Consider the following 24,847-nt stretch of genomic DNA (forward strand, 5'->3'; position numbering starts at 1 on the left):
GCTATGGACCTTATACCATTTTTACAGTCCAAAGACTCTCACACTGTTGAATTATCTGTTGACCATGAGACTCTCGAGGTTGCAGATTACAAACGTCGTTCATCTGATGTCACCCAGTTCCACATGTCCACTCACGTGGTCATCCCACTTTTGACCATCTCGTGGTTCATCATGTTCCTGTGTGCTGTAGTGTTTTGGAGAGACCTTCGTCATTTACGCTATCGCGTAAACACTTTGTCACCTACGGCGATGAGATTGCAAGACTTTATGTAGTTACATCTGACCAGCGTTTGGCCAACAATTTATTCCGTTTTCACTTTTCTGTACTAATATGCTTTGCTTTGCATGATGTGATTATGGTTCATGATTTGTTTGATTAATTTTCATGTGTTACGACTTTTGACTAACTGCACATGCGGGTTCTATTATTCAGTATTTTGCTGTATTAGAATTTTTGATTTCCTTGTGAACATTATCTTGCTTAATAGAACTGTTGGAAGTGTGTTAGTTTGCATTAGTTGAGATTTACTTTGAAACTTTTTGTAGTTGACCATGAAGTTGTACCTGAATCCTGACTGAACTGTCTGGCTTATTTTTGTAGTTAGGTTGGAGAAGGCCATTACTCCTTTGTAGTAATTTCCATCTCCAAGGGGGGGAATCTGTAGGAATATTTGCTGTGATCTCACCCACCCGGTGTGCACATGAGAGCACCTTTACAGCCAACATGGACGCTGCAACCTTTCACCTATATGTCTGACTACCAACTGTGCAGAAGTCAGCATTTCAGCTTGTAATAGATTTACTGAAGCCTGCACCACCTCCAAGGTCACTCTGTATCGGGGGAGAATGCATGTCCCTGAGAGAGAGAGAGCTTACGAGATAAGACGGACAATGGAAGCTTCATACAGATGCTGGGAGTACATGGTGGGATTATTTCTGATTGGCTCCCAGAAAACTGATGGGTCGGAGAAGCGGGAACAGAAGGAGAAGAAAGTTAGTTGGCGGGAAGAACGGGAGAAGAACAGAAGGAAAGAAGAGGAGAGGACTTGCATTTCTGCAAGCACCTGATTTACCTGAGAGACTTACTGATAATACCTGGCAAAGCCTTTCCCCCGGGGTACAGCTGTCGACAGGATCTATACTGAGTCTGTATCATCTGTTGCTGAGCAAGACAAGTGCATCACCTAAGCTCGTGGAACCTTGCTGAGACATTCAGCCGAGGCATCGGAAGGAACCTGATCTGGTGACCGGAACGGTGAGATCATAGCTTACTTCTTTCAGGCTGGGTTAGATAATTGGTCTGTGCTCGGACCCCTCAGATGCGTGACGTCAGGATTTATGATCTCTACTCGCTGTTAGCCTAGTATAAGATTTGTGTGGTAATCATTAGGATCTCGGTATTGTGTTTATCTGTCATTACAGATTAGCCAATAGGATAATCATAGTTATTCTCTATATTTTTGGTATCATTGTGCATGCAACCAGGAATTGCTGATGCTATAAGCTGATAAGGATTTTTCTATATTTTTGTATATAACACTGTATAAATAAACTAATATATTCCATTGGTCTGTCCGTTGTTTTTCCATGTAGCGAATGTCGGGCGGAGGCCACACCCCCTAGACATAAGCGAGTACGTATGTAGGAATTGGCCTCTTACAAAATCTATATAACCACCTACATCCTCTATACCCGTCCGGGCCTGGAGCTTTCCCCAATGGCCCCTGTTGTATAGCCCATGAGACTTCCTCTACTGTTATGGGAGCATTTAGCATGTCTAGGCTCTTTGTATCTATATACGGAAGATCCTGCCCATCCAAATATATCTCACTGTCTAGCGGGGGTGGATCTGGAATGGCATATAATTTCTTATAGTATTCCTGCATGATTTTATTAATTTGGATATCCTCGTTTTCCAAGGTTCCTGTAGCTGAGTACAATGTATTTATTTTATAGGGGCCTTGCCGAGGTTTTGCTAATCTAGCCAACATTCTTCCACTTTTATTGGCATGCATGTATAAATGATATCTATAATAGGCGTAACGTTTTGGTGCCCTGCTATGCAGCCTCTCATTCATGGTTTGCTGCAATTCCAAAAGCTGGGCTTTTAGTGCTATGGTATGATGGCGTCCATATTCTCGCCGAACCCGTGTTACTTCCTTTTCTAACCGAAGCTGTCCCTTCTCCCATGCCTTTTTCTGGTGACTTGTATAGGCAATAATCTCCCCTCTAAGTATGGCCTTGGCCGTATCCCAGTAGAGTCTTGGAGTCGTCCTGTGTACCTGATTAGTGTCTTGAAATTGCTTATATTTTTTAAGTATGAATTCTCGAAAACTCTGATCTTTATATAGCCAAATAGGAAATCGCCACTGAAATGGGCCAGGATCTCCTTCTGATGTTTCCCACATTACCATTACCTAGCATGGTCTGATATTTTGATAGGGCCTATTTCTGCCACACGAATTTTTGTAAACAGGGATCGAGAAATGAATATGTAATCAATCCTCGACATGGTGGCATGTGCGCGAGACAGATGAGTATAGTCACGCTCTGATGGATGCAGGGTTCTCCACACATCCACCAGGTCAAGGACCTCACTCAACATTCATATGCCTCTGGAGTCTGCTCCCAATCCCCTTTTCTCCCCCTGTGACCAGGCCAGTCTAGGGTCTCCCACTGCACTGAAATCTCCAACCAGCAGGGGAGTTCCTTCAAAACTTATTAAATGATGCAAAAGTTGTTTGTAGAACACGTTGCTATATGTATTGGGAGCATACACATTGCACAGGACTACAGGTTGACGCTCTACTGTTAAATGTGCCAGTACAAATCTGCCGATGAGAATGCGTTAGATTCATTTCTTCAATATTTGAACCAGTGCCATCGAAACATAAAGTTTACCTGTCAATATGATAAAGAGACGATTAACTACTTAGATGTAAGTGTTACTAAGGAAGTCTCGACTTTCAAGACAACTGTGTTTCGCAAGAAGACAGATGTGAACGGTCTGTTGCAATATTCCAGCTGCCACCTGAGATTTCTCAAAGACAGCTTACCATTTTCACAGATGTTACGCTACCGACGCCTTTGTTCAGAAGAAAAAGATTTTCACTGTAAGGCTAAAGATTTAAGTAAACGATTACAACAGAGAGGATATCCGAAAGAAGTAGTTAAATGTGCCTTTCGGAGGGCTAAATATAACCACCGAGAACACTTGTTACATCAAAGTGAAAGAACACTTCATGATGAAAAGGACATCATGACCTGCATCTTACGTTATACAAACGACACTAATAAAGTTTCTAAAATTATTAGAGACCACTGGGGCATTCTACAAACCCTACCAACATTCACGAATACCAGGATTAGATTTGCCTACAGCCGTTCAAGGAATTTAAAGGAATTACTATGCCCCTCTCTGTTACCAGCCCAGACAGTAACTACACAGGTCTACAGTGGACATAGGAGGTGTGACAACTGTTGCATGCGTTGCATGATGTTAGAGCTTGATCGATTTAAAGATCCAAAGACAGCAAGAGAATACACCCTGAGGGTCAATACCAATTGTAGGTCTGACCACGTAGTATATTGCATCATATGCCCTTGTAACAAGACGACACGTCCGCTTTATGTTCACTTAATAGAACATAAAAGCACCATTAAGACTAAGAAAAGTACTTCACCACTAGCTTGCCATTGTGAATCTTTCCAACACACTTTTCTGCAATTGAAATGTTTTGTGTTACAGCACATAGAAACATCCACAAATCGCATAGGTGACAATAGAAAGCGAATACTTTTACAGAGCGAACAGCGCTGGATTTTTCGATTAAATTCTTTAGCGCCAGAAGAGTTGAATGGTAGATTAGAATGGTGCCACTTCTTTTGAATGCCCTTTATTAATACATTATCAGAGATGTCAAATGTTTTGAAACAATAATTGAAATGTGCTTGTTTAGAGACCTTTTTAAAACTAAATGGTCCATAATTCCATAGTAATGCACTGACTGGCTGAGAAAACAGTAAGGCGTCTGACGTAACTAGCTATAAAAGAGTGGCCATTTTCAGATACATTTGTCTTCCAAAGATTCACCCATGCAGGAGTAGAAATATCAACTGAAAGTTTGATTTCTTTGGATGTTACAGATGCGCACGCTAATGCTTATTCTTTTGCACCAGATATATGCAGACCACCGGACCCTGAGGCAGGTGAATGAAACGCTGGCCATCGTAGGCTGTGGTCAGGATTCGAGGTGTAAGGAAGAGTATAAGGCAGTGGTGTGCTGGAGCCGGCTGTTAACTTTGCTTGGCTCTTGCGAGCCGGTTGTTGAAACGAGCGAGCCAGCTCTCCTCCCTCCCTCCCGATCCGGTCCCTCATGTCACCGACCTGACTGTTCGAAATCTTCGGGGCAGGCAGTCTTGCCTGCCCGCTGCCAGCGTTGACTCTCCCCCGCTGGTGCTGCCGGTTCGCGCTTTAAAAATGGCCGCCGAGACTTCCAGAGGCGGCCTCGCGAGACTTCTGCTGAAGTCTTGGAGGCCGCCCTTGTAAGTCTCGGCGGCCATTTTGAAGCGCGAACCAGCAGTGCCAGTGGGGGAGAGCCAGCGCTGGCAGCGGACAGGCAAGACTGCCTGCCCCGAAGAATTCAAAGAGTCAGATCGGTGACGTGAGGGACCGGATCCAGAGGGAGGGAGGGAGAATTCGCCGAACAATTCGGGAGGGGGTGGCAGGGGAGAGAAGGGAGTAGCTGGGCATTTGTGGATGGAGGGGAGAGAAGGGTCGCTGGGTATGGGTGCATGCAGGGCAGGGGAGAGGAGGGTCACTGCTGGACATGGATGGAGGGCAGGGGAAAGGAGGGTCACTGGGTATGGGTGCATGCAGGGCAGGGGAGAGAAAGGTCGCTGGGTATGGGTGCATGCAGGGCAGGGGAGAGGAGGGTCATTGCTGGACATGGGTGGATGGAGGGTCACAGGGTATGGGTGCATGCAGGGCAGGGGAAAGGAGGGTCACTGGACATGGGTGGATGGAGGGCAGGGGAGAGGAGGGTCACTGGGTATGGGTGCATGGAGGGCAGGGGAGAGGAGGGTTGCTGGGTGCATGCAGGGCAGGGGGAGAGAAGGGTCACTGGACATGGGTGGATGGAGGGTAGGGGGAGAGACAGGTTGCTGGATATGGGTGGATGGAGGGCAGGGGAGAGGAGGGGAGAGAGAAGAAATGCTGGACATGGATGGAGGGGAGGGAAGAGTGAGGAAGGAGATGAGATGAGGGAAAAGGAAGAGAAAAACTGCACATGGATGAAGAAAATAGGCAGAAGCTGAGGATCAGAAATGAAGAAGAAAGGAGGAAAGGAAAGAAATAAATGGAAAGGAAGCCCTGGAAACGGAGTTAAGAGGACAGATAGCAGCAGAATCGGATACTGGGCCAGCATGATCAGAAAAACAGTCACCAGACAACAAAGGTAGAAAAAAATCATTTTATTTTCATTATAGAATCAGGTGCTCAACATTAAAAGTTTATATTTATTTATTTACTTATTTATGGCATTTTATCGCTAAGCTGATCACAAAGAAAATGTTTAATATGATGTGGATCCTGAAGCAAGTGAAATCCTATCTTCCATTGAACACTTTCCGGAACCTGGTTCAATCCACAGTCATCACTCAGGTTGATTATTGCAACAGTGTTTTCCTTGGATGTAAATCCCAAGTCCTGAAAAGTCTTCAGACTGCCCAGAACACGGCAGCCAGACTTATATTTGGAAAGTCAAGATTTGAAAGCGCCTCACCCCTTTGAGAAAGGCTTCACTGGCTCCCCATCAAAGAGAGAATATACTTCAAGGTCCATACAATTATCCATAAGATCATATCAGGAGAATCCCCCAGTTATATGAACAACCTGATTGACCTCCCAATTAGAAATAGAACAATGTCATCGCGAACATACCTCAATCTACACCTCCCAAACTGCAAAGGTGTCAAGTACAAAACATACTATGCATCCAGTGTCTCCTTTCTGGTTAGTCAACTTTGGAATGCTCTCCCAAGACCCATCCGAGCTATTAATAACTATTTACCTTTCAGGAAAATGTTAAAGTCCCATTTTTTCAAGCAAGTTTACCCTAATGGACCAGCTTAATTCCACCAGATCACCTACGATACTTCTGCTAAGACGTCGACGCTTACTCTGACCCCAATGTTATACTCAATCCCTCATCTTCTTCCCTCCATCCTTTACCATTTCCCTCCCATCCTCCTTCCCTTTCACATAGTAACATAGTAGATGACGGCAGAAAAAGACCTGCATGGTCTATCCAGTCTGCCCAACAAGATAAACTCATATGTGTATACCTTACCTTGATTTGTACTTGCCTTTTTCAGGGCACAGACCGTACAAGTCTGCCCAGCAGTATTTCCCGCCTCCCAACCACCAGTCCCGCCTCCCATCACCGGCTCTGGCACAGACCGTATAATTCTGCCCTCCACTTTCCTCGCCTCCCAACCACCAAACCCTCTTCCCCACACCTGCTCCGCCACCCAATTTCGGCTAAGCTTCTGAGGATCCATTCCTACTGCACAGGATCATATCCTTGTCTACCTTCCCTATTCTAGTTCATTACGTTATTTTTATTTTATTTATTTTTGTTACATTTGTACCCCGCGCTTTCCCACTCATGGCAGGCTCAATGCGGCTTACATGGGGCAATGGAGGGTTAAGTGACTTGCCCAGAGTCACAAGGAGCTGCCTGTGCCGGGAATCGAACTCAGTTCCTCAGTTCCCCAGGACCAAAGTCCACCACCCTAACCACTAGGCCACTCCTCCACCACGTTCTTTTCACATGTCCTTTGTAATGCCTTTCATCATGTAAATAGTTATGATCATCACAATTTATAATACTGTTCCTACATTTCCTTGTTTTTACTGTATTCTTTACCATGTAAGATGCTTTCTTTTACTATGAGGCATATTTTCAAAGCACTTTGGGAGGCTAAGTTCCATAGGTTTCTATGGAACTTTGGGAGGCTAAGTGCTTTGAAAATGAGCCTCTATGTAAGCTGCACTGGACCTGCTGTATGTGGGAAAGAGCGGGGTACAAATGTAATAAATAAATAAATTAGATTGGAACCTAATCATTTAATTTTTTTTTCCTGGAGTAATGCATTGCCACCCCCAGGCTCTCTCCCCGGCTATAGCCAGCTCTGCAATTTGGGGGGGGGGCGCACAGGGGGACGGGGGAGAGAGCCTGTTGTTAAACATTTACCAGCACACCACTGGTGTTAGTGCTATTTGTTATGTTTCAACAATTTTATTGATGATTCAACAGAATTAAACAGTCAATAGGCACAATATACAAAAAAATAAAAAAAATAATAAAAATTTTGACACCAAAATCTGAATAAACTGAATAAAAACAAGATAATAGTGTTGTCAAAGTTTTAACAATTTGCTCTCCCCACCCTCCCTGCAAGGTTTTAGCTTGCAATTCAATGGTCTTGATTGATGAAAATTACAATAGATACAATTGAAATTCCACGGAAACAAGATACTATCCCCTTAACTTAGAGCTCCCCCATTCCACACCTAGGACTTTTATCACCCAGTAAATCTTTAATAATTTGAACACCTCAGTAGTAGTTACTCCCTAATTTTGTCTGCTGTACGGGGAAAAAAGAGGGAAGAGAAATCCCATCGACATATCGTGCTATATCCAGCTTGTGAATCTAAAAGTCCCTTTGGTACAGAATTTATGTTTCAAAAGTTTTTTATGAATGACCACTCTCAAACACATATATGCAAACTTATCCAGGTTTACAAATGTTCACAACTATAACTGTACACAATCAAAACCCACTAAAAATTCAGGGCATCAAGCTTTTCACAAGCTTTATTTAAAACTTCTCCTATCCCTCCTTATGTACCAAAGCCACTAACCGTAACCCCAAAGCTGACATCACAAAACAAGATGTCTTACTAAAACCCACATCCAATCAACCCTATTTTATTTTTGTTACATTTGTACCCCACGCTTTCCCACTCATGGCAGGCTCAGTGTGGCTTACATGGGGCAATGGAGGGTTAAGTCCCCCCTTCCCCCCCAAAGAAAAAAACCCCACAACATCCAGGGATAACTGCACCTTTATAAGGAATTGAGCACAAAACTACGTGTCCTTGGGGACAAAGATTGTATGTACGGGCCCACAAATTGACAAAAAAACCTCTCTTTCTTTCGGGGGGGGGGGGGGGGGGGATATCCCCACCATCCTACACTCCAATAACAAAAGAACATGCAGTTTATTGCGCCAATGCCAAAATTCTGGCAGTACTGCACTCTTCCATGCCCCAAGAATGAGCCGCTTGGCCAAAATACAGGCGTTGCGTATCAATAGTTGAGCCCCCTTATTGGCTACCGCAAATAATGTATATTTTTCTAAAATTATTCCCAACGAGGTATAGGAGATTTTCATCCCCAGCAACGCCTCCCAAAAAAACATCAATCTAGACCAGAAGATCTGTATTCTTGGACACTCCCATAGAAAGTGAAAGAATGAACCCATCTGACTGGCACATTTCAAGCACAGTGGGTCCGCCACCCCTCCCATATTGAAAATTTGAACTTTTGTCATATACGCTCTATGCAAAATACGAAATTGGCATTCACATATGTCCGCATTTACCGAAAATGTGAGCACTTCAGCCGATAGTTGATCAAAATGTAAAACAAGATCCGGCCTCCCTAAATCTAGAGCCCACCTGCGCCTAATGTTCTCCTTATTCTTGCGAGGAGCTATTCTCGTAAGCCCCTTATATAATCCGGAGACCGAAAGACGGTCTCCCATGACCATACCAAAGAAATCCCTCACTCGTTTGCGGTGTCTAGCTCCCAATGCCTCGCCCCCTAGCTCACGAATATAATGAGCTAACTGGTTATGCGCAAAGATATTACCAGAATCAATACCCACCCCTAGGGCCCCAAGGTTCAACATTGACACATTCGCAGTCAGGACATGCTCTAATCTAGTGATACACATGCCCCCCATCTTCAAAACACAGGGTTGTCCATACCCGTGGAAAACAATAAATTACCCTTAATGGGCATCAAATCAGAGATTTCCGACGTTACACTCCAGTATCTATTCAAGTCCTTCCAAACCTCCCTCAATGAACGTAGCAAGGCACTTTCTCTAAAAGAGGAAGCTACCCTCTGACTAGGAACTTGCAGTAAAAAATATAGGTGACAGGGTCGAAAATGTTCCATTTCCAACTCTCGGGGAGTATAATCCTGTCTATCTAGCAACCAATCCCCCAAGTGACGAAGCATGCAAGCTTGACTATAACGACGCAGATTAGGAATGCCTAAACCCCCTTCTCTCCAAGAACCTAACATGAACTGCAATGGCATTTTAGGTTTAGCTCTTCCCCACAGAAAAGTTATTAACTGTTTATGCAATAAAACCAAATCCTTTGCCAGAATACGTAAGGGCAGCATTTGAAGAACATAAAGCAACCTTGGAAATTCCACCATGCGAAATAAATGAATTCTTCCATGAAGGGAGAGAGGAAGGGCCCTCCAACGCTTCAAACATTCTGTAGTATTTTCTAATAAGCGGGAAATATTTAAATGATAGAAGGACCCTACTTTCATTGCCAGCTGTATGCCCAAATAAATGAAAGACTCCCGTGCCCACCTAAAAGGGAACACCCCTCCCCAATCACGTTTCAAAAGGTCCTTCGACGGCAATGCCAAAGATTTGGAAAAATTTTACTTGAAGCCTGCAAAGTCCCCAAATTCACAGAACAAATCTAACAACTCCTCCAGAGATCTCCGAGGCTGAGTAATATGCATTAAGAGATCATCAGCAAAAGCTGAGATCTTAAAAGTAGCACATCCAATAGGCACCCCAGCAATCTCCAGATGGGAAGCAATTTCTCTAATAAGGGGATCCACAGACAACACAAAAAGCAATGGAGACAAAGGGCAACCCTGTCTTGTACCATTACTTTTAGAGAATTCCGAAGATCTCTCCCCATTAACCCACATAAAAGCCTTTGGATCTGAATACAACATTCTTACCGCCTCTCCAAAGAAACCCTCGATCCCAACCTTCCTCAAGATTGCAAAAAGGAATTGCCACGCAACCCGATCAAAAGCCTTTTCTGCGTCGAAGCTTATCAACTAAGATTCCTCCCCAGAACGTTACACTGCTTCCAATGAAGCCAACATTGATCTGTTTTAGTTGCCGTCCTGCTATAGGCGCCGACTCCGTGGGTGCTGTGGGTACTTGAGCACCCCCAATATTTTCACCCGCCCAGGCATTGGCAGGGGCAGGGGGTGCCGACCTCTGAAGGGCACCGCCGCCGCTTACCCCTCCGACGTCATAGCAGCTGCACAGCGTCAGTGAAAGCGCTGCCCGCTAGCCTTCCCTTCGCTTGTTCGTTCCCTCTTAGTGTCCCGCCCTTGCGGAAATGATGTCAGAAGAAGGCGGGACACAGAGGGAATGACGAGTGAAGCAAAAAGAAAAGGCTAGCGGGCAGCGCTTTCACTGACGCTGCGCAGCTGCTACAACGACGGAGGTAAATTTAAATAGAAGATTTAGAGAAGAGGGCGGGCAGGTGGACATGGGAGCAGGAGGGCAGGGGAGAGAGAAGCATTGATCGATGGATGGGAGGGCAGGGCCTAGGGAGAGAGGAGAAATTGCTGGACATGAAGGGGAGGGGAGGAAGGAGAATTGCTGGATATGGATGGATGGAGGGGGGCAAGGGAGAGAGGAGCATCGATGGACATGGATGGGAGGGCAGGACCCAGGGAGAGTGGAGAAATTGCTGGACATGGAGGGGAGGGGAGGAAGGAGAATTGCTTGATATGGATGGATGGAGGTGGGCAGGGGAGAGAGGAGCATCGATGGACATGGATGGGAGGGCAGGGCCTAGGGAGAGAGGAGAAATTGCTGGACATGGAGGTGAGGGTAGGGGAGAGAGAGGAGAATTGCTGGATATGGATGGGGGCAGCAGGGGAGAGAGGAGAATTACTGGATATGGATGGATAGATGGATGGAGGGCAGGGGAGTTGCTGGACATGGGTAGATGGAGGGCAGGGGAGAGGAGAGTTGCTGAACATAGGTGGATGGAGGAGAGCGGAGAGTTGCGGGACACGGATGGAGGGGAGGGCAGTGGAGAAAGGAGGGTTGCTGGACATGGGCGGATGGAAGGGAGGGCAGGGAGAGAATTGTTGGACATGGATGGAGGGGGAGGGAAGGGAAGACAAGAAGGAGATGCACATGGATAGAGGGGAGAGAGAAGAAATGCTGGGCATGGATGGAGGGGAGGGAAGAGAGAGGAAGGAAGGAGATGAGATGAGGGAAAAGGAAAAGAGGAAAAAAACTGCACATGGATGGAGAAAATAGGCAGAAGCTGGATCCACTGGACAGTCAAGTCTGCGGAGGACCCAGCTTTTACTTATGGATATAGAGCAAGAAATGAAGAAGAAAGGAGGAAAGTAAAGAAATAAATGGAAAGGAAGCCATGGAAATGGAGTTAAGAGGACAGATAGCAGCAGAATCAGATACTAGGCCAGCATGATCAGAAAAACAAAGTCACCAGACAACAAAGGTAGAAAAAAATCATTTTATTTTCATTTTACTACTACTACTTGACATTTAGTGTTTGGAATATGTCCACTTTGAGAATTTACATCTGATACATCTGCTGACTTATTTTGCAATGTATAGCAATGTGCTTCTTTCTGTTTTTCTGTTATTGTGCTGCATGCAGGGTCTAACTTCTTAGGATTTCAGGTTAATTTTTGAAGAATTTGAAGAGGGGCTATCTCTGTTCTGCATGTGTGACTGCAAGGCCAAGTGTCTGAATAGGGAACTGTTTGTTAGATTCTGAGATTTTGCTAACACATTGTTTTTCAGAATTGGCAAGACTGTCTGTTCTCATAATTTATGGTCTATATGCTAATTTGGTTTGTGTCATTTATAATGGAGCTGTAACAGCTTACAGAAATTATTTATAATGAAAACAAAAAAAAAAAACCACAAGTTATTTTTCTTCTATACTGGTGTAATATTTTCAATGACGCCATAGCTGGTAAAAGGGGTGTGACTACTGTAGGGGCGGAGCCATAGTGATCCCACCCCTGGATGGGTAGGGGCACCGACTAATAGGCTGCAGGAGGGTGCCAGAATCCCTAGGACCGGCTCTGCACCCACCAGAAGTTGGAAGTTCCCTTCTCAGCCAGCCTACCTGCCCGGTGCCCGCCCTCTTCTCCCTCAGCTCTCCGCCGGTCCATCCTTGCCTTCCTGTGTGCCGCCCAGAATTTTAAAACTCATCTTACCTCGGGGTCCCGGCGGCGGCAGTGAAAGGCGAGCAGGCTCAGTGCTTCAGCCTTCCCATCTCTCTCAGCTCTGGTCCCGCTCTCATTTTCTGTTTCCGCAAGGGCATGACCAGAGCTGAGAGAGAAGGGATGGCTGAAGCACCGAGCCTGCTCGCCTTTCACTGCTGCCGCCAGGACCCCAAGGTAAGATGAGTTTTAAAATTCTGGGCGGTATGCAGGAAGGCAAGGACGGACCGGCAGAGGACTGTTGTGGGAGAAAAGGTCAGGCTGGGGTTGGGACTAGCACTCAGAGGAGAGGGGGGCCTGGAACTCGGAGGAGAGGGAGGGGGGACGGGGAATGCACCACCTGTTAAAAAAAAAGATTCAGCATCCCCAATCATTTAGAAAAGTTGGCTCCTATGCGTCCTGCCCTTCACAAAACCCACCTGTGAGAGAGAAATCAAGTCCGGAAGTACATGAGATAATCTATTTGCCAAAATTTTTGCACAGAGCTTCACGTCACTATTACGGAGAGAAATAGGTCTGTCAGACCCCGGATCCTCCGGGGACCTCCCAGGCTTCAGAAGTACAATCATTTAAGCAACTTTAAATGACTCCGGCATGGTCCCAGTCTCTCCCATTGAATTAAGAAGATTTAATAATGGGGTCTTCAACTGATCACAAAGCAATTTATAGAATTCCACATAAGGCCATCGGGGCCTGGGGCCCTATGGAGCTTACTCTGTTGGAGTGCCAGCAATAAATCTCCCTCTGTAATGGAAGCATTAAGAAATTCTCTTTGCGAGGGTGTAATCTTGGGTAAGGATAGGTTATCTAAGCACAAATTACTGTCTAGCATAATATCTGTAGGTTCTTGATACAATTGCTTGTAATAGTTCCCAAAACACGCCGCTATCTCAGTATCCGAGCGTACCCATTCCCCTCTGGAGTCTCGCAACTGCAATATCCTCGGTTGCCCCTTTCTTTTTTTTTATTAGTCGTGCCAACAAGGCCCCAGCCTTATTCCCGTGTTGGAACAGCTTATATCGATAATATAATTGGGATTTCCTCGTTCTTTGATGGAGCAGCTCATTCAATTCTTTCTGAGACGTCATAAGGGCTTCCCTAGCCTCCACTGACCGCTTGACCCCCATATTGGAGGTGTTGCTTTCGGACCATCTTCTCCAACCGGAGAATCTCCTTATCTCTCGCTTGCCGAATACGGGCTCTATAAGAGATATCTCCCCCCGCATCACTGCTTTTGCCGTTTCCCAAAAAAGACCATATTGGTGAGCATGAGCTCTATTAGGAAACGCAAAATCCTTCCATCTTTCCCAGAGAAAAATTCCAAAACCTGCATCCCAGTAGTGCTATATGTTAATGAGGAAATTGAGTGAAACACAGTAAAAATTCAGCAGGAAACAGATTGCAAAGTGGATATAGAGAGGTCAGAAAGAGTGAGAGATATAGGGAAGATTATAAAAATTAACAAAGGATGAGAGACAATAGATACTAAAGATGAAGAGAAGAGACAGAACGACACGGGATAAGGGTGAGGGAGAATAAGAGAAAGAAGAAATGAAAAAAAAAAAAGGAGAACACCAATGAAAGAAGAAAAGTAAAAATATGAAAAATAGAACAAACACATTATCTACACAACAAGAGTTAGAAGTCAGAGGCTGTGATTATAACACCTCATTCTCACTATCCCTGGTCCACAGGAGGGAATCCTTCTTATAGGAAAAGTTTGTATCACCTCATTACTAGCTTTAATCGTAGCTTCATCACATGCTTCAGGCAGTTCCTCACATCTGCCTGTTGTGGTCAGATTTCCTGTTTCCTCAGATCCCCAAGGCTCAGTTCTGAATCCTTTTTGCTCAAATTGGATTAAAATGTCAGGCCTGACACTGTAGAAACCTATTATAAGAAAAAGACAGCAAAATATATTTTGGTTTTTTTTAAAGTTACCACAGAATTATTCACAGGCACCTCCACTGGTACAGAATTAAAATAAAGAGGGGTACTGCTGTACTGATCATCATCAGAAATGTATTCCAGAAATACCCCGATATTTTCATGCTGTGGTGAGCAACTCCTTTCTCAACAGCTACAAACAGAAGTGTTATACACACTAATACTGCATAAATATAATGGAAATGTCTGTCATCACGAGTTTTGTTGGTGATTCGATTATTAGGCATGTAGATAGCTGGGTGGCTGGTGGACGTGAGGATCGCCTGGTCACTTGCCTGACTGATGCGAAAGGTGACGGATCTCACGCATCACCTAGATAGGATTAGATAGTGCTGGGGAGGAGCCGGCTGTTTTGGTACACGTGGGTACCAATGACATAGGAAAATGTGGGAGAGAGGTTCTGGAAGCCAAATTTAGGCTCTTAGGTAGAAAGCTCAAATCCAGAATCTCTAGGGTAGCATTTCTGAAGTGCTACCCGTTCCACACGCAGGGCCCAAGAGACAGAGCTCCGGAGTCTCAATGCGTGGATGAGACGATGGTGCAGGGAGGAGGGTTTTAGATTTGTTAGGAACTGGGCAACATTCTGGGGAAGGGGGAGCCTATTCCAAAAGGATGGGCTCCACCTTAACCAGGGTGAGACCAGGCTGCTGGCATCGGCGTTTAAAAAGGAGATAGAGCAGCTTTTAAACTAGAAACTGGGGGAAGGCCGACAGTCGCTCAAAAGCGCATGGTTCGGGATAAGGTATCTTTCAAAGACATCACCAAAACAGGAAAGATAGGGTATCCTGATAGTGAGGTTGCAAAAAAGACCATAGTAGATCAGGTGTCCTTAAATAAAAATAAAAATCAGACAAAAGATTGCAAATTAATACTGTCACATACTAAGCATGATGTAAATAGGAACAACAAACATACTTTGAAATGTCTATATGCGAATGCCAGGAGCCTAAGAAATAAGATGGTAGAGTTGGAATATATTGCACTAAATGAAAAATTAGATATAATAGGTATCTCTGAGACATGGTGGAAGGAGGATAACCAGTGGGACACTGTCATACCGGGGTACAAATTATATCGTAGTGATTGGGTGGATTGAATTGGTGGAGGGCGGGACACGGAAGGAAGGAGTGGCCTGCCCTGCTGCTCGCTGCGAAGATGAATGGTGAAAGGAAGCGTTTAAGAGGTTAGTTCCGGGAGCGACTGAGGGCGGGGGGAGCCGGCGATCGAGGGGGGGGGGGAGCAGGCGATCGAGGGGGGGGGGGAGCCGGCGATCGAGGGTGGGGGGGACGACCTCAGGTGGTGGTGGGGGGGGGGGGAACCCGATGTTTCCCCGAAAAATAAGGCCTCCCCTGAAAATAAGACCTAGCGGTTCTTGGGGAGCAAAAATTAATATAAGACAGTGTCTTATTTTCGGGGAAACACGGTAGCAATGCTGCTCAATTACACACCCCGGCAGTATCTGCTTTACAGAGAGGATAATGGCTCCTTATCCCATCAGCTCTGAATTCCTAAATAATCCCGGCTGATTTTATTAAGATGTGCAGGAGGAATTTTATACTACTTGTTACAGGAGGGTGAGTCTGTTCAGATGTCTCTGATTTAGGAGGATCCATCAAGGGGAGATCTTCCTCTTGTTTAACACCGAGTGAGATCACAGACGTTAGAACTGGAAGGTCTGTTAAGAGAAAATACATTAGAAGGAGTCATCAAAGATACAATAATACTAAATTAGCAAATGGACTTTAAATCTCTAATTGCCTGGAGACTTTGATCTGAAAATTCAGAGACCTTCAAACCGAAAACATTTCCTTACTCTTAATGAGATCATCTGGGTTTTCTTTTTCCTCCCACTCAAAATGTTGAGTGAAATATTTCTCGTCTTCGTTCTTAATCTTGAATATGACATGAGGATTAACAATTGAATAACCTGTAAGTAAGCAGGAAAATAGCATTTAAATAAAAATGTATAAGCCCTGGGGAGGTTCCATCTGTTTCCTGTTGTGAACAAGCAGTGCATGAAAGTGTGTGTGTGTACATACAGGACTAAGTTCTGTATATGGAGCCAAAAAAATGATGCTCATAAAAATTGGAGCTAAACGTTATTCTATAAACAGTTCTCAGAGTTAGGCGCTGTTGATAGAATAGTGTTTTGCACCGGGATCTGCAACCAATTTTGAGTGTAAGGATTTACGCCCACTGAAACCTGGTTTATATCCTTACACAGAAGTTGTAGTTCTCAGGAAGAAAGGTCAAAATTTTGTTGTACAGAAAGGGGAGACAGACTGCAGCTGGTCTTGTATGAAGCCTCCAGGTTAAGATAAACATTTTATCTTTTGCAACAGAAGCCAGGTCTCAATTTCAGGTGCCCACGGGACCTGGGATTTTTCCAGCTCTGATAAAATAACAGCACCCATTCCATTAATGTGCTTGTGTGGTAGATGATAAAAAAAAAAAAAGACATATTTACCTTGTGAGATGAGGATGTCATGAACCTCCTTGATGACCTTCTTGTACAGCTCCTTCTGCCATTCTCCCAGAATGTCCAAGTCCACTTCCAAGAAATAAGCAGCGACATCCTTGAACAAGGCCTGGAAAAACAGACAAGACACCGTCAGTCACAGTTTCATTATAATGTTTACCTTGTTGGGTAGACTGGATGGACCGTGCAGGTCTTTATCCGCCGTCATCTATTACGTTACTATGTTTGTGTTTTCTCCAGAATTTCGGATCCTTAAACGCGAAGGATGAAAACTGGAAAGGAGATGGTGCACATCTCACCTGGATGAAGACAGGCTAAATTGCAGGAAGCACTTGGCAAAGTACCACCAAGCCTTAACAGCAACCAAAAAACAATAATTCTCTCAATGCATTGCACAGGCTGCCAATTCAACCAAGCAGCTGCTCAGTATAGTAAACAGCCAACTGCAACCCCCACAACAAAACCAGCCTGCCCAGTCTAAACCCACAACGAGTTTGGAGAAAATTAAAAGATGAACACACTCAATGCATGGAAACAGATACAAAGAAAATATAAATACGCAATAAGACAAACCAAAAGGACATACTATAAAACTAAAATAGGGCCAGACTACAAAGACACGAAGAAACTATACCAACTTGTGAACAAGCTACTAGACACCACAGCGGTCACTGCTACCAATATAGACATCCCCTCCGCAAACAAACTCGCTAAGTACTTCAATGAAAAAATTATAAACCTACGCAAAACACTACCCCAGGTCAATACTGATACCGATAACTTCATTAATAGCTTGGATCCAAACCCTGGAGAACACCCTGCCGACCGAATTTGGTCAAACTTCACACTCCTCACCGTCGAAACAGTCACTCAGGCGATCAAAAGGTTCTCCAGCACCCACTGCAAACTGGACACCTGCCCCAGTTACCTACTAAAATCTGCCCCGGACCGCTTCTTAACAGACCTCACATCCCACCTAAACTACCTGCTCCAATAAGGTGTTTTCCCAGAGGAACATGGTAACATCCTACTCACCCCAATCCCAAAAGACACACAAAAAAAAAAATAACCGAACTTATCAACTACTGCCCAGTTGCATCTATTTCTCCAGCAGTCAAGCTGATGGAGAGCATGGTGACCAAACAGATCACTGACTACATGGAAAAGTTCTCAATACTACATGAATCACAATCGGGATTCCGCCCCCTCCATAGTACCGAAACTGTGCTAGTCACTCTCCTGGTCAAATTCAAGCAAGAAAGAGTCACAGGTAAAAGCATACTCCTCCTCCAATTCGACATGTCGAGTGCATTCGACATGGTCAACCACAATATACTACTAAAACTCTTAGACTACTTCGGGATTGCTGGAAATATACTTAACTGGATCAAGGGTTTTCTAACCACCAGAACATACCAAGAGAAATCAAACCTAAACATATCACCACCTTGGAAAGCAGACTGTGGAATACCTCAAGGATCACCACTATCACCCATTTTATTCAACATAATGAAGATCCCACTGGCCAAATCCTTATCTAAGCAAGGCCTCAACCCATTCATCTACGCAGACGATGTCACTATATACATTCCCTTCAGACACGATCTAACAGAAATCACCAACAAAATCAAACTTGGATTGAACATCATGGACTCATGGGCAAACGCTTATCAACTGAAACTGAACACGGAAAAAACACACTGCCTCATTCTTTCATCTCAACACAACACGTACAAACCCACAACTTTAACCACTCCAGAACACACCCTCCCTATCTCAGACAGCTTGAAAATACTTGGCGTCACACTCGACCGCAACCTTACACTCGAGAGCCAAGTGAACTCCACAGTAAAGAAAATGTTCCACTCAATGTGGAAACTTAAACGAGTAAAACCTTTCGTCCCGAGGGAATCATTTTGTAACCTAATACAATCAATGGTACTAAGCCACGCAGACTACTGCAACGGAATCTATGGGGGATGCAAAGAACAACTCACAAAGAAACTTCAGACCGCTCAAAACACAGCAGCCAGGCTGATATTTGGCAAATCGCGATTTGAAAGTGCCAAACCCCTCTGAGAAAAGCTGCACTGGCTTCCAATCAAAGAACGCATTATCTTCAAAATCTGCACCCTGGTCAACAAAATTATCTACGGCCAAACCCCACGCTACATGACAGACCTCATAGACCTACCACTCAGAAACATAACCAGATCATCTCAAACATACCTAAACCTCCACTACCCAAACTGCAAAGGACTTAAATACAAAGCAGTCTATTCATCCAGCTTCTCCTACATAAGCACACAAATATGGAACACATTGCCAAAAGCTGTGAAAACAACATACGACCATCTAAACTTCAGGAAATCATTAAAAACCAACCTGTTCAAAAAGGCATACCCCACCGACCCAACATAGCCACCTACCTATACACTGCAACAAAGCAAAACCAAAGATCGTAATGGATACTATACAACATTCCTCTCCTCGATCTCTATTGTAATGGACACTATATAATCTTCCTCTCCTCGATCCCCATTGTACCTGAAACACATGTACATTTATTTGACTATATCACCTTGTATTTGTTTCTCTACTGGACTTGGCGAATGCCATAACGGTACTATGTAAGCCACATTGAGCCTCCAAATAGGTGGGAAAATGTGGGATACAAATGTAACAAATAAGTAAATAAAATAAAAATAAACTGAACTGCAATGATTTTGCTGCATACTTTGCCAACAAAATTAAAAGTCTCCACCAGGATTTACAGGCAATCCCACCCAGTGCCCAACCAGTCAATCAGGGATGCACAAACTCGCCCCCTCCTAACAGAGACAGATGGAACACTTTTAACCTAATGACAGAGGAGAGCCTTGACAAAAGCCTAAGAAACCTTCGACCAACTACCTGCTCCTTCGATCCCTGCCCATCAAAGATAGTGCAGCAGGAAAGTATGGGCCTTATAGAAGGCGCCACAAAAATTGTGAACACCTCTCTTTCTAATGGGCAACTACCAACAGCATTAAAAAGGTCAGTGGTTCACCCTCTGATGAAGAAAAACAACCTTGACCAGGACCTTTGCATCATTGTGGGTTGAAATTCCACGTATAAAAGGGAAAAGGACGGTGATAGGAGTGTACTACCGTCCGCCTAGCCAGGATGAGCAGGTAGACGCAGAAGTGATAAAAGAAATCAGAGATGCAAACAAAATGGGCAATGTGATAATAATGGGTGACTTCAATTATCCAAATATAGACTGGGTAAATGTAACATCGGGACACTCTAGAGAGGTAGAATTCCTTGATGAAATCAAGGACAGCTTTATGGAGCAACTGGTGCAGGAGCCGACAAGAGAAGGAAAAATTCTAGACTTGGTCCTTTGTGGAGCGCATGATCTGGTGAGGGACGTTATGGTACTGGGGCCGCTTGATAACAGTGATCATAATATGATCAGTTTTGATATCAACCTTGAAGTACCTATACAAAGGAAGTCAAATACGTTAGCGTTTAACTTTAAAAAAGGAGACTATGATAAAATGAGAAGAACGGTTAAAAAAAACGTAGGGGAGCAACTGAGAGGGTAAAAACTGTACAACAGGCATGGACGCTGTTCAAAAATACCATCCTGGGGCCCAGGCTAAACATATTTCGCGAATTACAAAAGAAAGACGGAAGTCCAAAAGACAGCCGGCATGGTTGAAAAGTGAGGTGAAGGAAGCTATTAGGGCTAAAAGAAACGCCTTCAGAAAATGGAAGAAGGAACCGTCTGAAAACAACAAGAAGCAGCATAAGGAGTGTCAAAGCAAATGCAAGGCGCAGATAAAGAAGGCCAAGAGGGATTACGAAAAAAAGACAGCATTAGAGGCAAAAAAAATATAGCAAAAATTTTTTTCGGTATATTAAAAGCAGGAAGCCAGCAAAAGAATCAGATGGGCCGCTGGATGACCGAGGGGTAAAAGGGGCGATCAAGGAAGATAAAGACGTAGCGGAGAGATTGAATGAATTCTTTGCTTCGGTCATCACCGAGGAAGATTTGGGTGGGATACCGGTGTCGGAAATGGTATTTCAAATGGACGAGTCGGAGAAACTTACTGACTTCACGGTAAACCTGGAGGACGTAATGGGGCAGTTCAGCAAACTGAAGAGCAGCAAATCTCCTGGACCGGATGATATTCATCCTAGAGTACTGTTAGAACTGAAAAATGAGCTTGTGGAGCTACTGTTAGTGATATGCAATTTATCCTTAAAATCGAGCGTGGTACCGGAAGATTGGAGGGTGGCCAATGTAACGCCGATTTTTAAAAAAGGTTCCAGGGGGACTTCCGGTGACGTCATGACCGCGAGGGGTTGAAGAAAAAAGATCTCTCCGGCTTCAATCCCCCCTCCGCACGATCAGCTCACAAACCGCGACTTAAAATAGAATTTCGCCGCAGCCTGAAACGCTGGAGCGGCCGGCAGGGAACATTTTAAAAGTACTGGCGGCGCGATGGCGGCTAAAAATCAGCATAAAGATAAGCTCCGTGGTAGAGGAGCAGAAGACAAGATGGCGCCGCCCGCAAGCCCGCCGGGCCCGACAGTATCATCGGCCTGGATCGCCGAAATAACGTCAGAAATGTCCTCAGTGTTAGAGGATATGTTGGATCGCCGGCTCTCCCCCATAAATACTAACCTGGAAAAGGTAAAAGAACAGCTCACGGATCTCTCTCGAGACTGTGCAGGCTTTCAAGCACGTGTGAGTGAAATTGAGGACAGAGTAACGGAGGTGGAGACAGTACAGGAGATAACTCAAAAAAAGCTGCAGGTGATGGAGGAAAAGATTGAAGACCTGGAAAACAGGTCCAGGAGAAATAAAATCCGTGTGGTGGGCCTGCCAGAAACGATACCCGAACGGGGCTTGGAGGTTTTTTTGGCACGCTGGTTTACTAATGAACTACAATTCCCAGAAGCCTCGGGGCCAATACAGATAGAACGGGCTCACCGCATAGGGATGAAAATGACTGGTACTAATAAACCAAGAGTGGTAATTCTGCGATTTTTGAACTATGCACAAAAACAAGAGGTGATGCAGCTGCTTAGAACCGGAAAAGCATTGGAATATGATGGAGTCCCAGTAAGATGCTTCCAAGATTATTCAGCAGGGGTAGCAGCACGAAGGCGACAGTTTTCGGAGGTTTGCTCAACGCTATTCCAAAAGAAAATAAGATTTGCACTACAATATCCTGCCAAACTGCGGATTACGCATAATGGCATCACCAAGACATATGAGACGGCAGGGGCGGCTAAAGAATTTTTACAGCAGATGGGAACAACATCTTCAGATGCAAGCTGAATAGAATAAAGAAGCGAACACTCTGAGAGCAGTGAGTACTGTTATAAGGAGGGGTCAGAGGAAACCTGACTGGTCAATATATGACAATACAGCAAACTCCCAGCCAAGTACAAAGATGGACCAATTACCGTTGCAGAAAGGCTTGGCAAGATGGCTGCAGTTGGAAGGTTAAGGTTTTATGGTTTGTGAGTTAGACTTTCCCTTTGAATTTTCTTGCTGTTGAATAAGACACTGTATAGAAGACATGGCCAATGGGTGAAACGGTTCGAACCCCTGGTAAGAGGGGTGAGACCCTGTAAGTGTCTGACCAGTTTGACAATGAATGTTATGTTTAATGTAACACGGTTTAATGCGGAGGGGGGAGGGAGAGACGTAAGGAAGTCATGGTCCTAATTGGTGGACCTGAGAATAAGGGGAACAGGATTTGGGGGGCGGGGGAGGGGCGGGAGGAGGGGGTGGGGGAGGGAGGAGGGATGCAAGCAGGGTACAAGCACTAAATAGAAAACGGGCTTCTGATGGAAGCATGGGCAGAACATAATAGTGATGCTGATAAAGGGGAGATGCAAGTTAGGGGGGGGCAGAGGCTGGGATGTCCCCCTCGATTACAAAAGTGGACATCTACAGATATAGTCATACACTTCCAAATCCAAGAATAGTAAGAATAATAACATGGAATGTAGGCGGAGTTAATTCGCCAATAAAACGCTCTAAGATTTTACAACAATTAAACAGGCAAAAAGCAGACATAGCACTTTTACAGGAGACGCATCTGAACCAGAGTGAACATGCCAAGCTCAGCACCTGGTGGGTTGGGGATTGTATAGCAGCAAATGCACAAGGCAAAAAGGGAGGAGTAGCGATACTAATTAGAAAAGGCATAGCCTCTATAATTAATCCACTTCTGATTGATACTGAAGGTCGCTATGTTATATTGGAAGTGGTAGTTGGGCGACAGAAGCTGCTAATCTGTAATGTTTATGCTCCAAATAGATATGATCGGAAGTTTTACCAAACTTTGATTAATTTTCTGCTCAGGCAACCACATGCAGCTATAGTAATGGGGGGCGATTTTAATGCAGCTTGGGACCCCTCTCTGGACAGATCAGCTCCGGAGACGGCCTCTTCATGTTATAATAATACAGGCCTCTTGCAATTGAGCCAGATGTTGGGCCTGGTTGATGTGTGGCGGGTGCTGCACCCAGGTGAGAAAGACTACACACATCTGTCACGGGCCCACTCAACTCAGTCGAGAATTGACTATATTCTGACATCGCGCCAGATGTTTGGGGAAGTGACAATAGCGGAGATAGGACCGTATATGGTGTCGGACCATGCCTGGGTTAAGATAGAATGGATACCAAGCGGTACGACCCAACAGGAACATAAATGGCAATTTCCCCTGGAGTTTAGCTCAGATCCAGTGCTTAAAGGCCGATTACAAGCTAGCTGGGCGGAGTACAGCACTCATAATCAAGAGCATATAGAGGATCCAGTTTTGTTTTGGGAAGCGGCTAAGGCGGTTCTTAGAGGCGAAGTTATAAGTCACACACACTTTGTGAGGAAGGCGCGAGACAGAAAGATCTTGCGTTTAAGTAACCAACTTTGTAAGGCACGGAAGAGATATGGGGAGACACATGCGATAGGTGATAAACAACAAGTGTTAGAGCTTCAAACCGCCTTAAATGAACTTTTGCAAGAGAGGGCACATAAGTCACAGCTTTACTATCGATATATGCTTTACAAACATGGTAATAAAACAGGCAAATTGATGTCAAAAATAATTACCCCCCGGGGAGGGACTAAGAACATTCTGGCACTGAGGCAAAGGGGGGGAGGGCTCCACACATCAGACAAAGCAATCTGTGAGACTTTCGGACCTTTTATCAAGGGCTGTACGCTTCCCAGAGGAAGATGGCCTATTAAATCAGATGTACTTAGAAAATTTAGTTTTACCAAAGCTTACAATACAAGAGTTGGACAGTCTTAACCAATCAATCACTGAGGACGAAGTTAGTATGGTTATAAGCCCGTAGCCCGCGATTGAAAGCCCCGGGACCTGATGGTTTAAGAGGAGAATTTTATAAATTGATGGAAGGAGGAGTTATACCCGCAATTACTAGATTCTTGAACCAGCTGATAGAGAGACAGAGGTTACCCCCTGATTTGAATAGGGCTCAAATAATAGTCTTGTTGAAGCCGGGGAGGGACCCTCTGGAGCCGACATCGTACCGGCCTATTTCCCTATTAAATTATGATACCAAGCTGTTGGCAAAAATCTTGGCTAATAGATTGGCGAGGTTGCTCCCTCGGTTGATTCACGAAAGTCAGGTGGGCTTTGTGGGAGGTAGAGCAGTGAGTAAAAACTTGAGAGCAATATTGACATCACTAGAGCACAGCTCGCAGGCGAAGGTAGCATCGTTGTTGATCAGCTTCGATGCGGAAAAGGCCTTTGATAAGGTTCACTGGAAGTTCCTTTTTGATACGCTGGAACATTATGGATTTTCAGGGAGATTTGTTGAGGCAATTCACGCTTTATATGCCAACCCATGTGCCACCTTGAGAGTGAACGGGATAGAATCGGAAAGCTTCTGTATCAGAAGAGGCACAAGGCAGGGGTGCCCCTTGTCCCCTCTCCTCTTTGTTTTAGTTTTAGATCCCCTTATCAGAGATATCATGGCAAACCCTTTGATCCGGGGTGTCGGTTTAGGGACCCACATGTTTAAGATCGCAGCATTTGCGGATGACATT

The 24,847-nt window shown here is 44.7% G+C and overlaps 1 protein-coding gene across 1 annotated transcript in view; it reads right to left on the bottom strand.

Annotated features, from left to right (window-relative positions):
* Positions 1-24,847, bottom strand: part of LOC115462236 (zinc finger protein 436-like) — a 69,237-nt gene that overhangs the window by 28,366 nt on the left and 16,024 nt on the right. The window contains exons 2-5 of the mRNA XM_030192246.1: positions 16,753-16,873; positions 16,099-16,212; positions 15,847-15,960; positions 14,068-14,228 (exon numbers count right to left, since the gene is read on the bottom strand). Of these exons, the coding sequence (XP_030048106.1) occupies positions 14,068-14,228; positions 15,847-15,960; positions 16,099-16,212; positions 16,753-16,873 (510 nt within the window). The remainder of the gene's footprint in view (positions 1-14,067; positions 14,229-15,846; positions 15,961-16,098; positions 16,213-16,752; positions 16,874-24,847) is intronic.

This window comes from Microcaecilia unicolor, chromosome 2 (assembly GCF_901765095.1).
Source record: "Microcaecilia unicolor chromosome 2, aMicUni1.1, whole genome shotgun sequence".
Taxonomy (NCBI): Eukaryota; Metazoa; Chordata; class Amphibia; order Gymnophiona; family Siphonopidae; genus Microcaecilia; species Microcaecilia unicolor.